The 15,136-nt window shown below is 41.2% G+C and overlaps 3 protein-coding genes across 3 annotated transcripts; all 3 read left to right on the top strand.

The window, feature by feature from the left end:
- The first annotated feature begins 3,436 nt into the window (after positions 1 to 3,436).
- Positions 3,437 to 8,835, top strand: LOC124277890 (apolipophorins-like). Its single transcript, XM_046713618.1, has 13 exons — positions 3,437 to 3,607; positions 4,303 to 4,359; positions 4,508 to 4,668; positions 4,798 to 5,046; positions 5,226 to 5,577; positions 5,728 to 5,983; positions 6,137 to 6,302; positions 6,422 to 6,751; positions 6,861 to 7,382; positions 7,487 to 7,830; positions 7,947 to 8,129; positions 8,279 to 8,541; positions 8,695 to 8,835. Exons 1-12 carry the CDS (start codon positions 3,553 to 3,555, stop codon positions 8,529 to 8,531), a joined length of 2,928 nt encoding a protein of 975 aa, XP_046569574.1. The 5' UTR covers positions 3,437 to 3,552; the 3' UTR covers positions 8,532 to 8,541; positions 8,695 to 8,835.
- On the top strand, positions 8,700 to 11,409 carry LOC124277889. The gene is made up of 6 exons (XM_046713617.1): positions 8,700 to 8,842; positions 8,967 to 9,224; positions 9,341 to 9,613; positions 9,855 to 10,095; positions 10,217 to 10,430; positions 10,603 to 11,409. The coding sequence occupies exons 2-6, from the start codon at positions 8,972 to 8,974 to the stop codon at positions 11,407 to 11,409; spliced, it is 1,788 nt and encodes a 595-aa protein (XP_046569573.1). The 5' UTR covers positions 8,700 to 8,842; positions 8,967 to 8,971.
- Positions 11,410 to 11,654: 245 nt separating this feature from the next.
- LOC124277888 lies at positions 11,655 to 14,447 on the top strand. The gene has a single exon (XM_046713616.1). The coding sequence runs from the start codon at positions 11,655 to 11,657 to the stop codon at positions 14,445 to 14,447; it is 2,793 nt and encodes a 930-aa protein (XP_046569572.1).
- Positions 14,448 to 15,136: the final 689 nt, after the last annotated feature.

Below are 15,136 nucleotides of genomic sequence, written 5' to 3'. Positions count from 1 at the left end.
TGTGGGCAAAGTACCGCTGTGTGTTTTCAAGCAAACAAAGTTCCTGCCCTTTAATGTCAAACTATAGTTCTGGCTTTCAGAATAATTTTTGCCATATTTTAACACTGGCACCTGGATATAGATCAGTGTTATTTAGTCCCAAGCATTTACCTGATTTAACACTCTGTTTTGCGTTCTGACAACACTTTTCAATTTTTTATTTACATGTTAAATCAGAGGTGAGAAGTATACCGCCATAAGTAGTGGAATCAGCTGATGCAGTGTGTTTCATTACCAAGAGTGTAGTTTACGGTTTTAACTTTACGTTTAGTTTTATTAAAATGATGAATGTACTTGTTGCAGGAGTGTTAGTTATTGTTATATGCCTGGAGAATATCGAGAGCCATTTGAAGTCCTTTTGGTGAAGTACTGACACGTGCTGTGTCGTCAGCAAGCAATATAGTCGGAACACTCAGACCATACACACTTAGGCCGTTGCTAGCCTGTCTCACAAAAAGAAATCAAATCATTGATAAACACTAAGAAGAAGCAGGTCGACATAACTCTGCCTTGACCAACATCTTGCTTAACAAGATACCCGTAAGAGTTATCATAAGCATAGCTATTTTGTATAACTGTTGTGAAGTAGTTTCCAGTTGTTTCCCTGGATGCCCAGTTTATGTAACTTGTAAAGTAAACCAGCGTACCATTGTAGTGTATCCGGATCACTGATAACAGTATCTATCTGGAACAAGCGTTATCAACATGGAAGGTTAACCGCAGCAAATACACTAAACGCCAAAAGAAACGTTACCCTCCTTCCTCAATGGCGGGGGTACCTATCTTCAGCTGGCGTTGTGATGCGTGGACGTCCACTTCTTGGTCTGTCTACGGGGACCCCAGTGTGTCTGAAGCCCTGAATAAGTCTGATAACCGTGATACGATGGCATCCGAGGGCGTTGGCGACGGCATCGTATGTCCACCCCATCTGCACCATTACAATGGCTCTTTCTCTCTCTTCAGCTGTTAATCGTGGCATATGTCTCGTACTTGTGTATCATATCATGCATTCCAGGCTCTCTATATAACCTACAGAATCATTCTACATGTGAAATGGATGCAGATACTGCTTACATATTGTTGCGTTTTGGCGATTGCTATTGCTATGTGTAAACAGAAAATGGAAAAAATGTTACTTTGCAAGCAAACATGTTAACAAAGATAATTTCAGATGTTCCCAAACATTTTTTCACAATATAACAGACACGTTTTACTTGTTTTCACTAATGCAAATCAGCAGAAAATATTCATAGGAATGATTATTTGACAATTTTACACACTCTACAACAGTTGTTTCTTGTTTTAATAGTTGAAAAATGATGTCTTTAAATGGTTTTTCTTTGTCTCAAACAAGGTTTTATTTCAACCTTTCTTTGGACGTCAAAATCACTCTTATTGGTTTATTTCGGCATGGACGAAAATAGAACAATTTAATTCTTCTGAAAAAGATGCATTTCACCTAAATACGAATGCATTTGAGAAATAATTTTCGTGATTGGCATAAAGCGGTTTTGTTCAGCTATCTTTTAAACTAGTACCTTCTAACATATCTTTGATAGTGTTTAAGTAATACATAAATGTAGGAGGGTAACGTTTCCTTTGGCGTTTAGTGTATGGAATGCTGAATAGTTTAATCTGTCATCACATTACACTAACATCGTTGAATTTCCTAATTCATACATTTCAACATAAAGAAGAAAAATGGTATCATTTTCGACATGAACAGCAATTAAACAAAGAAAGGTAAACTGAATGCAACGATACTTGCATCTGATGTACAAACATCCTGTTATCAGCTTTGACTCCTGTAAACCTTGAAGGATGGCCTTGTACTCTTGCTTGTTGTGATAGGCGATTCTGTGTATCAGGTGGGGGTCAGTACAGATGACTTGGTTCATTGCACGTACTCAAACAGTAGGGAGGACAGGTTTCTCAAACACAGAATAGATTCTTTATTATCCGTGGCCCAAACTGCTGATTGCAGCGCTCTGTCTGAACCCATAAAACTTATTTCATGCTGTCGTCTTAAATTCCTTGCTTCAAGTTCGAGACTTGTGTTTAATATATTGTGGTTGAGTATTTTGTGTTTGTTAAGTTGTAGTGGATACCACAGACCCATTCTACATTCTCAGTTGACTATGAAGGAGGTATATGTACAAGATAATCAAATTACACATATGATTGTTTTTAGTTTTTATACAAACTTTGCTAGATATCTTGATATTTCTTTATTTACATCTGACATAAACATGTTAATTGTATGTGTAGAAGGATGATATTAGAATTTCTCTGGCACGTACCTTGATCTTAAATTTTGCTAAACAGTACATGCTAAAACAATGGTAATCCTTTTCCATATATAGTTTTTTGCATAAAATCATAGTGTGAGGTTCATAAATATATCGGTTTCAATTCGAAGCTAATGTGAGAAAAATCTTATTTGAGTAAACACAGCCCTGAACTTTTGAAATAATGAGTTCTTTGATACACATTTCTAAGCCAAAGGATAATTTGAAAGAATCATAGGACGAATATTTAGAGCTGATATCGACGGATGTATGTCAATCTTGCTCAAACGATAGCTTATGTCTGTATCCTAACTCCGAAATAGAAATACTGACACATTGTTCTTTCCAATGCCAAGCCATTCATGCAAAGAATACCTTAGAGTGTACTAGAGACCCGGTAGGTCTCTCACTTGACAAAATCTAGAACTAATATCTTGCAGCATATTTTCACACAGCTCGAATCAGGCATTGATCACATTGCATATTTCACCTCAGTACGTAACGGCCATTTTATAAGTAGAATTATACACCAGATAACGTTCACATTCTCCCCGACAACATAATTCGACGTTTGAAGAAACCGTTTACACGTTAACATTTCTGCAGTTATATTTGTTTGCTGTTATCCACACACCCTATTTCTGAACCATACACTGTACACTCAAGGTGTATGGTTATTCCCCAAATCATTCCGATGCTTCCATGTTTAGGTCATTTTACTAACTTTAATCTTTGACCAAAAACGGCACCGAAAATCTTTCACTGTAATGAAAAGTGTATGTATTGAACTACTTCGGAAACAGCTACAGAACAAAGTCTAAATAACCTAATTAACCTTCGATGCTCGTGGAGTTGATACGCGAGCAGTATATATTTCGATATGGGCCGAACAGGCTGATACACACGCCCCAACTAGGGACGTGCAACTTGGAGTGATCGGAATGCTTACTGATGTACACTGTTTATATATAGATTACTGTATCTCCATCTGACAACTACGCCGCGGTCAAAAGTCACTGATTCCGCCTGTCAGCATCTGCAACAGGTCTCACCTTTGACCAACCCACTTCGGATACCTGTATATAATACCCAGCAGAGAGCATTGGCTTCAGAAACCACGACGAACGCTGTGACACACGTTCCATTACACTACACGGTGTCAAGCAAGCAGCCACCACACAGCAACACGACTGCGGGAAGGGTCTCCCCCCAAAAACCCAACACAATGTATTCAACAACAGCATTTACGCTGTTAGCTCTGCTAGCAAGTGCTCTGGCAGGTAAGTCATTACAATCTAATTGTACAATTAAACTTGTACAGTGCCCGCAAGAGATACATACATTGTAAGATATTTTCATATGTTACATGCTATTATTTTTGCAATAAGCGAGGTGGGATCAAGCATCTGCTTGATATAAGAATTAAGTTGACAAGTACTTACTTCATCAGACTTTTGATGTGTAATTCTGCTAGTATTAATCTGGAATAACGATACCCCAGGAGATACATACACACTAAGATAGTTTTTATATGATATGTTCCTTGTTATAAATGATTTGTAAAGGCCGAGTTAGGAATCAGTCCCTTTTAGGGATACAGGGTCTTCTTGATTAAGTAACTGAGCAAAACGTTCAGGAATTGTTGTGACAGTAATCAGATGAGTTCATGTAAATGAGAAATAGACTTTGGTCATTTCAACATTTGCATGTTTAGGAATTGTGACAACACTAAAACGTATAATAAGGCCGATTTTATAGATGTCTAGGAAGGGTGTTTCTGATGTTTAAAAATGAGCTGTACATATGTAAGCTAAAACAAACTGGCGTATATGTACTATTTTGGTGTAATAAAGATATCTCTATAAGATACATGAAGATGCCTAACAAATTGCACATCAATATCGTCCGTCAAAGTCGCCCGTAACATGAATAATTGTCATGCGAAACGTAACTGAAGATGATATTTTTCTTTTAGGGCCAATCACCTACCAGTCCCGCGACGAGACGACATCCTGCGCCAGACGATGCCGAGGTGAGCAAAATGTCTCACATTGTAGTGGTTCTTGATGCCGTAATATCTATGATAGAATGTGGCAAAAACATACTTACCATTCATACATGTATGTAGATAGATTGTTCGGTTTCTTTATGAAATCAATTTTCTACATTTTTTGTATCAGACACGAACAAATTCAACTACGTCCCTGGAACTACCTATGAATTCGAGTACAATGTTCAGACCCATACATCCATGGAAGGAGCATCCAGTGATCAAGCGACTCTTGGTATTCGGGCAACAGCTGATATTGAGGTCCTGTCTAAATGCGACATGGCTCTTAGGGTAGGTAACCCTACACATATTCATTAGGGCAATGTCCAATACACCATGGCATGGTTAAAGATGAGGGACCTGTCAACCTGAAAGCGAAACGTTTTACTGTTGTGACATTTCACAAACCATCTGTTTCAGCTGCGCGACGTGAAGGTATACCAGTCTGATCCTTCAACCTCTACACCAATGAAGTACGCTGATGAGTCAGGGGAGTTCAGAAGGAACCTAGAACGATCGCCCCTCCGCTTTTCCTTCCAAGATGGCATAGTGGAAGAACTGTGCCCAGCTGAGGGTGAAACAACATGGGCTCTCAACATCAAAAGAGGACTTCTCACTGCTGTCCAGAACAGTATGGATAACCTGGAAAAGAATCAGAGAGTAAAAGAGGTAAAACTAAGAAATAGGTATTTCTCCCGTTTGAAGACTTCAAGATGTAGAAGACTATGTATGCAATACATGTATTGGGATACATCTGCATTTCTTCGATGTAATAAGTGTTTCTTGAAGACTTCAAGATGCATATTTGTATACCATACATGCATAACATTTATGTTTTATTTCTCCAGAATGACGTCACGGGCGAATGCAAAACAGACTACACGGTGGCATCACGTGGCTGGTACTCTACAACTATTAAGAAGAGCAAGAACCTCCTTGGCTGCACTGATCGTAATGGCTATCACAGCTCAGTCCATGGCATGCAGTACAGAGTTCCTTCAGAGATCCAGTCTCTGCCCCTCATGAAGAGTACACACGAGTGTGAACAGGAACTGGACAAGAATGGACTCCTCAAGAGTGCGCTCATCCGGGAGACACACACATTCAGGCCCTTCTCTAGAGCCACCAGCGGTGCCACAACCAAAGTCCTTCAGAGACTCAACTACAAGACTCAGAGATCTGGTGTTACCACAAGACAAGGTGAGCAGTAGAAAGATCTCACAGAGTTAGTTTTGAAAGTGTCACAAACAAAAGGCACGGGATTAATTGACTATAACACTCATCATTAGCATCATCATCATCTTAAATAAACGTTCCTAATTGTGTTTCTATCTGATTTACGTGTTTCAGATTATATTCGGAATCGGGCAGGACTTGTGTTTGAACATGCCTATGGCCCAGGAAACAAAGACCAACCAATGAGAGACGCTGAGAGTAAACTGCGAGAGATCTGTCAGAATACACGAGAGGATATCCGCCCGGACACACCACGCTTGTTTTCGGAGCTTGTCTACGTCATCAAAAACCTCAATGTTGATGACATTAGAAGGGTCTACGAGCAAGTTAAATCTGGAGCTATCTGCACTGACAACATAGAGAGGGTCAAGTTAGTATAAACAATTTGTATATCACTATCATAACCCATATTCTATCATCATGTACACATATATTTCTTGGATGAAAATCTTATCAACAACAATTATTCATAAACATCTGTTTTTCTAACTTTGACTAACCTTCAAATCTTGTTTCATTCTAGGAAGTTCTTCCTGGACACTATCCCGATGGCCAGCACAAGTGCATCTGTCACGTTCTTGAAAGACATTCTGCTGAAAAGAGAGGTCACTGGAGCACAGGCAACCATGTGGATCACATCCCTGTCTCTCATCCACTACCCCACCATGGAGATGTTGCAGGAAGTAAAGGTGAGCTGATCACAAACATCACAAAAAAGTACAATGATTGTGTTCACCCTCAATCAAAACAGTGAAAATAACCATCTCATGACCAACTATATACCAACTCTGAATGTATATATTTGTAGGCACTTCTTGACACCCCTCAGTACAGCAAGGCCGCCATGCTTCCAATCTCCACTATGGTCAATAACTATTGCAACCATCACGAAGACTGTTCTGTGGAATCCACGATCACAAATATCATCTCTACCATGGAGAAGACCATTGGTTATGGCTGCTACATCAGAGATTCTAATCTGGAGACGAGTCTTGTGGCCCTTCGTGCTCTCGGAAATGCAGGCCATCTGGACAGATTGGCCACTACAATTAGCAGCTGCTTCAACAAACAATCCAACCCCACGGAGGTCCGAGTAGCTGCCATCCAGGCCTACAGAAGACTGCCCTGTACTGCCGATGTGAGTTATAGATATATTTTCAAAACTTACTCATTCATACTTTTTTTACATTTAAATGTCATATGATATCCAATACAATTGTAATGTCTGAACATGTGTTTCATTTCAGAGAAGCAACGTTATGACCATCTACCAAGATTCCGATGAGGATGCCGAGCTGAGAATTGCAGCCTACTTGGCTGTAATGCAGTGTCCATCTGAAGATGTCTTCAGCAGAATCCAAGCGTCTCTCGAGTCGGAGAAAGTTAATCAAGTTGGATCCTTTGTCTGGTCTCATCTAACCAACCTGATGGAAACATCCAGTCCACAGAAGCAGACCATCAGACGAATCCTCGAGGACAAAACCCTTGGAAGGAATTTCGACCTCTCAACACTCAAGTATTCACGCAACTATGAAGGTTCTCTATTCCTGGAGAAATTCAACACTGGCGCCATGCTCGAGAGTAATGTCATCTTTTCAGATAAATCCTTCTTTCCTCGTTCTGCTATGCTCAATATGACAGTGGATCTCTTTGGGAACTCTCTCAATCTTTTGGAGCTTGGTGGACGCATGGAAGGAGTGGAGTATCTCATTGAGAACTACCTTGGCCCTTACAGCTACTTTGGAGGAAAGGCAGCCAAGAAACCAAAGGTACTTTTACATTTCAATCAATCATTTGTTTCGCTAAGGGCGCACACATATACACACCTTTATGTATGCGTGTGTTTCAAACCTCAATTTGCTGCTTCTTTCAGAGTACTGTCAACCTTGATCACCTAAGAGGAGACTTATACATGAGGATCTTTGGCAATGAAATGTACTATGACCATTTCAAAGGCGTAGATCCATTGGCATCCATCAAGAACTTCAACTTTCTGGACTTCCTTATCAAGATGTCCAAGAAGCAAGATTACTCCTTCACTCAGAGTATGATAATCCTGGACAGTAGCATGATTATCCCTACCAGCTCCGGTCTCCCCCTCAATCTCACTGTAAACGGAACAGCCACCATCGACCTCCAGGCCTCTGGTCAAGTGGACCTCCGTAAAATGACAACTTCACCAAGCAGTCTCCTCATTGATGGACACATCAAGCCAAGGTAAACTTTCAGTACTCAATTCTTTTTCAGGAAAAAGACCAATGTTATCACACATTCAATGCATATGTACTTGATATTATATATTTGCTTGAATCCGAACCTATGACCTTTTTCAGTGGAGCTATCAAGATTGTTGGAACAATGAGCATGGATGCCTTTGTCACCAAAACCGGCCTTCGAGTTGTCAATACCTGGCATTCCAGCACTGCATTGAAAGGGCGTGTAGAACTCAGCCGGGGAAAGATTCTTAGTGCAGACATTGACTTTCCACAACAGAAAATGGAAATCCTTGATGTCAAGTAAGCATTTTTAACTTTCAGTCCCTTAATACAAATACATATATACATAATACAAAGTGTGGTGTTGTTGACAGTACATGCTTCACACATATGCAATTAATCAAAAAATCATAGTAATAAAGATTAATATTTTCTTTCATATGTTACAGCACAGAGTTCTTCAGCATTCATGGTGATCAGGAGAAGAAACAAGACTTGGTCACAGACAACCGAAAGAGGCTGGAACTGTGCACAGGAACCAGACTTGCCACCATCACTGGCCTTGAGCTCTGTAATGAATTCCAGTGGTCTAATGCTTCCATGGTAGATGCTGCTCCATACTTCCCCCTTCACAGGGCCCTTCTCTCAAAGCCTTGTTCTTTACAAGAGGGACACACACACTGGCTACAAACTCATGGCTAAACAATCAACGGTCAGTATGTAGATTCATACAGTTAGCCTTTCAAAACACTCACATGCTTCCACGTTTTCGGTCGTTTCGGAGTTTGTAGTTATAATGTACATTTTTAGAAACTATTGAATTCACTGAGATAGTATTTTACAATTGGTTTCTTCTTCTTTTCAGAATCAGTATTCCACTGTTGCTCAGATAGCTCTGAACACACCTGGATCCAGAACTGATCGATCTTTGGCTTTCGACTTTCTTCTAAATAAGAAAACCAAAGACCTTGAAATCAACCTGGCGTCCCCATGGAAGAAGGCAGCATTCAAAGGTGTGTTACTTGGATGGGGTTTTCTCTCTGTGTTGTTGTTTGTTGCTGCAGTAGTTTGAAGAAACATAAAATCTTGTCATAACATACTAAGATTGAAAGTAAAACTATTCATGTCACTTTACAGGATCGATGGCATATGAAAGTAAGAAGATCGGCATGAAGGGCAATCTGATTGTCGATGAATCGAGAGAATATGGCATCATCAGCGAAGTTGGTATCAAGAAAGTAAGGACATTTGTGACCTACATGCCCCGCCTGGAGATCAGACGCCCAGGAGCCAAAGTTATCCTACTCAGTGGAACAGTAGAGGCTGAAGCACTTAAGAGAGCAAGTGCTGAACTAACCCTCAATGGAGTAACACCAAATGCAATCAGCTTTAGATGTAAGTACAAATTTCAAAGCAGACAACTTTCCACAAGAACCATGGCCTCAATCTATACAAAGTACCACAACTAAAGACCATGTTTCATGTTTCTTAGACCTAACTTACTCTTGCAGCTGCCTTACTGAACTCGAAAATTGAGAAGAGTGTGATGGGTACCTTCAGCCTTGCTCCAAAGCAGGACTACTTTCTCGAGGCTGGTTTGGTGTACCAGAACAGTGGCAGGAAGAAGTCCATCATCAAAGTCATCCCAACATTAACAGTCAAGACCCCCAAACTTCAACTCGTCTCTCTCTCTGGATCAGGAGACTATAAAGAGGGCAAATCACTCAAGGGAGGTGTCTCTCTGGATGTACACAAGGTCTTGGACAAACCAATCACTCTGAAATGTAAGTATTACGGAAACTTAAGTTAGGAATGGCTAGGAATGCCAACATTTTACAATCACAACACGTTTATATAAGAAATTCACTCTTCACCAGGTAACCTTAAGTTTCAATGACTTGTCAGTTTGTTGTTGCAAATTATTATATTTCAAATAACAACATATTAAACACAGTATCAAATGTTGTTTCAAAAAACATCATATCACTTATGAATGTATTCAACGGCCATGTATGTCCAAATCAGGTGACATCAAGAAGACAGGTGGTTCTAAGAACAAGTACAGCGGAAGTGTAACACTTTCTTCCCGTTTCCTGGTCACCAAGCTTAGTGGCAACGTACAGACCAAGACGAGCACAGTCAGCACCTTTTTAACTCTCGACTACAATCTGCCTAAGATCCGAAGTATCAAGAAGGACAAGATCACATTCAGCTCTAAATACACTGATCGTAGCGCCAAGTCCCTCTGGAACTACCAGCTGAACACGTAAGTAAACATTCATACATCAAATTCTTATTCACCGAACCGGTATCACAACCCTAGTAATAGTAAATGCTACTTTGTAAAATCAGGTGTCATGTGTGTACACAGGATAATGTTTTTACAGAAACTTCGAAGACAAGAGATTCCCTGAGGTCAATTTCTTCACGGATCTTGACTTCTCTCACAACAACAAACACACAGAAGCTGGTGCAACATTCCGATATGGACCTAAATCCAAAGATTCCTCCCGTCAGATCACAGGCTATGCTCTTGTTAACCATGACGTTGGGTCCAAAGCCAAAGTTGACTACACAATGAAAACTACTGTGGGACCACTGGTGAGCTATTTGATCGTACCTAACATAGCTATAAGGTCGCACACATAACTAAGAATCAACTGCACTTAACAAATAATGGCACATTGTATCATTGTTATAAACCATACATATTCATCACCTACATAACAATTTCTTCAGGTTTACTTCATGGTTGAATTCATTATTGTTTCAGGATGTGAAACTGAGCCTGAAAGGAAAGCATATCCAAGACAGTCGCAATCTGAATTCCACCATGACATTTGGCTATGGCAAAGGAAATACAATTGATGCTGCTCTCAATCTGAGAAATAGTGGAAAGAAGACACTGAATCTCTTGGGTGAAGCAAGGCTTTCTTATCCAGGCAAAGAACTCCATCTGAAGACTGATCTAATCCAGTCCAAGAAAGACTACACACACTCCATGACCTTCTTCATGGACAAAGAAAAATCTACTATGGTAACAACCTACAAAAGACAGAGAGATGCAGCCCACCAGGTGAAATCTGACATCAAGCTACATTACATCCAGCCAATCCAACTGACTGCCTCCACTAACCTGAACAACAAGGACCTCAAGCTTTCTGCACAGGCCGATTATGCTGGTGAGGTTTATGGAATCAACACAGGCTATAAATACTCCAAGACGCCAAGTGCCAAGTGGAGCATGGACATTACATACCCCACAAGACATGTCATTCTCCAGGTCGAGGGTGGAAGGCGAGGTGTCACATACGAGGGCTCTGCTGATGCTAAGTGGGATGCTGACAAGGACATTTCCAGGAGATTTCTCCTCACAGGAAAACTCAACCTCAAGTCATCTGGCAACTTTGCTTCCACCGTTGCAATGAAATACCCAACCAGAGATGTGGAGTTCAATATCAAACATGCTAGTGGCCAACAGTATACTACACGTGCTGATGTCTCTTGGGACACTGACAAGAAGATCAAAGTAGATACATCCTTCAAAAAAGGTCCAAACACGAAGTGGTCAGTCACTTGATGGTTCTGTGAGAGTGAAGACCCCGTTTGAAGGATATGAAGATCTAATGGCCCAGGCCAGTAGTGACAACAATGACAAGAAATATGGCTCCTCAATGCAACTCTCCTGGGGTGGAAAGAAAAATCAGATCTCTTCTGCTGTCAGCATGAAGAAACCCTTCTCTGTAAGAAACCTTGACCTGACTATCACAGGAACATCCCCCTTTCAAAGGATACAGAAGGTTCAGCACCGAAATAGATCACAGAATGACAACTTCTCTTAACACCATCATTAAGGGAAGCTTAGAGGGAAAGAATGCCAAGCTCATTTTGACTGGGGAGAACCGATGCACTGACCAGAAAAGGGACATGGAGGGTACCGTGAATTTCAAGTCCAACTTCAAGGGAATGCGAGCTGTTAATCTACGTCTTTCTCACAATGATGATTTCAGAAAGTTTGTGACTGACATTGCTCTGGATGTCAATGGCGATCAATACACCTATGATTTGGATATGGACCATGCAAGATCTGGATGGCAGTTCCAAAACACCGGTAAGCTCACACTCTCTTCTCCAAGCTACCGGTTCACCAACAACTGGCAACACAGGAATACTCACAATGACGTGAAAAGTACAATGACAACCGAATGGGGCAGGGGCCGACGCATCTTTGTCAACATATTTGGAAACCATGCTTCAACCACCAGAACAAAGGCCTTGGGAGGAGTAACCATTGAAACTCCATGGAAACCAATCCGCAGTCTTGACATCAACCTTGACCATGAACACGGAAGAGGTTTTATCCGCCACTCCTCTAACATCAAGCAAGGAGAGGATATTATTGGGTCAGCAGGAATCAACTACATTAGATCTGATGGGCAAACAGAGTCGGACTTTACACTGGCATCACCTGTGACCGACCTCAAAGGGAAGATAAGTGCTCGCTATCTTACTTATCCACTTTCAGGACATGCTGAATTAGAATGGTCTCCATATAACAAAATGTCGCTTGATGGTTCCTTTGCTGCTCCATCTAAAGAGAATATTGAAACAAGTCTACGGATGACAAGTCCTTTTGAAAACTTCAGAGACATTGTCTTGAAGGCATCTCACAAGAGGGAAGGATCTGATTTGATATCAAGAGGAAGTTTCAGCTATGACATCAGAAAGGCCTTTGAATTTGAAGCACACATTACTCCTGACACCCTGAACAATTATCGGGCAACACTGAAGACGCCTTTTGATGACTACAAATCTTTTGAGGCAGCACTTTCATACGATGGTGGCAGGAGAAACTTCATGAGCAAAGCTAACTTTGCTATCACTCCTGTTTTGGGAAACTTTGCTGGGATCTTGAACTGGAACCTCGACGACATGAATGGAAAGATGAGGATAGATACTCCATTCCCTGACTATCAGTACGTGCAGGTGTTTGCCAGCAGTCAACTTACAGGCAAGGGGAGACGCTCACACATTGAAACAGAATACTATCCAAGGAAAACTGTTAGCCTTGATGCTGTCTATGCATTTGGAACCCCCATTATCATGGACGTCACCATCAAGACTCCATTTGAAAACATGGAACACATGAGTGCATCCCTAAAACATGCTCTCAGAAGACGCTCTCTACAAACACATGCTGATGTTACGTTTGCGTCTGACAGCAACTTGGCTGGCGATCTGAAACTGAACTGGGCAAAGGGATATGATGGCAGTCTGGTCATCACCACACCTTTCCATGGTTATGAAATCAACAAGCTATCTGTCAGACATGAGGGCACTTGGGATGATTTCAAGAGTCACGGAGAAATTCAAATGACAAGGAAAACTGGAGAAGTCGACCTTGATTTCCGTCATGGCTTTAGATCAACTGGGACATTCACACTCAAGACACCATTTAATGGCATGGAAGAAACTAAAGTTTCACTTAACAAACGTGGCCTTTGGAATAACATACGAGGCGGTATCATCATCACCTATGGAAGAGATCAAACAATTGACATCTCTGGCCAGAACAGATTTTCCAATGGACGCCTGGACACAACACTTCTTGTCAAATCCCCCTTTTCCGATAACATCAAATTTGGCATAGATCATGATGGCCAACTAAGAAGCTTCTCAACTAAGGTATCTGGAGCTGTTGGATCACGACACTCCTTCAACTCAGAATCAGCATTCACTTTCAGGTATCCATTGATAGATGTATCTACCACCTTTGCCCTCACAAGAGATTGGAGGAGCAGAAACATTGGACTCAAGCTTCACAAAGAAGGCTACATTAGTGACATGAACGCCAAAGCAACTGGAATTCTGGACAATGAACAAGTTGATGTGTCCTTTATACTTAAGACTGATGGCAAATATGAAGGATCTCTCACCATGCAGACACCATTTGAAGACTACAAAGATGTTGGACTCTCTCTTCAACATTCTGGAAACGTGCAGAGGTTTACAAGTCAAGGCACTATCAGGTACATGGATGGCAAGTCTCTGGAGGGCACCCTGACTTTCTGGCAATCTGGCCTGGCTCATATTGATACCAAAGCAGAAATCAAGACTCCCTTCCTGGGATATGAATCTTCCCTTCTCAAATACCGCCATTCAATGGATGATTCTCAAATGACATCAAATGCTCTCGTTCTCTATGGACGTGGACAACGAATTACATCTGATCTTAATATCCAAACATCACCTAAGATCAGCTTTGATCTAACTGTTCAAACACCCTACGACAGATTCCAAAACAATAAACTTATGTTTACTCATTCTGGGCCTATTGTCAGCTGCACAAGTCATGCGGAAATGGAACTCCTGGGCAATACAGTCACTGCAGATTCATCATTTGAACACGGAACGTCCACCAGAGCCAGTCTCTCCATCATCACTAACATCGAGGGTATGGAAGTGGTCAAGGCATCTCTCAACAAGGAGGGAAGCAGCGAGAACTTTAGAGGTACTGCTTCAGCCTCCCTGAAGGATTCCACCATTCAAGCCGATGTCACAGGTAGAATTGCACAAGACATCAGAGGAAGCCTTTCTCTTAGAACCCCCCTTCAGTGACTTTAGAGACACAGCCATTGTCATTGAACACACAGGCAACTGGAATGATTTTAATAGCGAAGGAATGCTCCGTTACATGGATGGCAAAACAATTGAGGGTAAAATTAAGTTCTTCAATAATGGATACAGGCAGATGAAAACAAGTGCCGAGCTGAAGACACCCTTCACTTCCTATGAAATGATGACCGTCGAATATGGACATGATTCCAGGAGCAATTACTTTAAATCCAACTCAGCAGTCACCTATGGCAACGGACAGAGGATTACATCAGACATCTCTGCAGATACAGCCAGAGATATCAATGTAAATGCTGTGATCAAAACTCCCTTCAGGGACTTCGAACTTAGTAGAGCAATCTTCACTTCCACTGGCCCTCTCAGAAATATGAAAAACAATGCAGAACTTGAGTTTGCCAAGACCAGACTAACTGCACAGACCAACTTTGCAAACATAGGATCAACAAAAGGTGATCTCGTTATCACAACAAACATTCCTGGTTACGAAAGTATGAAAGGTTCCATTGGAGTGGAAGGGGGATCTCACTGATCTGAAATCTACAGCACTTCTTAACATCAAAGATTCTACACTTGAAGTAGATCTCAGTGCAAGTTTGAAGAACAGAATCATGGCATCTGTGACGATCAGGAGTCCTTTCCAGAACTTCAGAAATGTGGGAGGCTTTATTGAG

Source organism: Haliotis rubra, unplaced genomic scaffold (genome assembly GCF_003918875.1).
Source record: "Haliotis rubra isolate DU_JTF1 unplaced genomic scaffold, ASM391887v1 Scf2293, whole genome shotgun sequence".
Lineage (NCBI taxonomy): Eukaryota > Metazoa > Mollusca > Gastropoda > Lepetellida > Haliotidae > Haliotis > Haliotis rubra.
The sequence above is the reverse complement of the archived record's forward strand: the minus strand, read 5'-3'. Positions and strand labels throughout refer to the sequence as shown.

Coding starts and splice junctions, on each gene's coding strand:
- LOC124277890 (XM_046713618.1), top strand. CDS start 3,553: ATGTATTCAACAACAGCATTTACGCTGTTAGCTCTGCTAGCAAGTGCT. Junction 5,047..5,225: donor AGAATCAGAGAGTAAAAGAG/GTAAAACTAAGA, acceptor TTATTTCTCCAG/AATGACGTCACGGGCGAATG. Junction 6,752..6,860: donor GACTGCCCTGTACTGCCGAT/GTGAGTTATAGA, acceptor GTTTCATTTCAG/AGAAGCAACGTTATGACCAT.
- LOC124277889 (XM_046713617.1), top strand. CDS start 8,972: ATGGCATATGAAAGTAAGAAGATCGGCATGAAGGGCAATCTGATTGTC. Junction 9,225..9,340: donor AAATGCAATCAGCTTTAGAT/GTAAGTACAAAT, acceptor TTACTCTTGCAG/CTGCCTTACTGAACTCGAAA. Junction 10,096..10,216: donor TGGAACTACCAGCTGAACAC/GTAAGTAAACAT, acceptor ATGTTTTTACAG/AAACTTCGAAGACAAGAGAT.
- LOC124277888 (XM_046713616.1), top strand. CDS start 11,655: ATGACAACTTCTCTTAACACCATCATTAAGGGAAGCTTAGAGGGAAAG.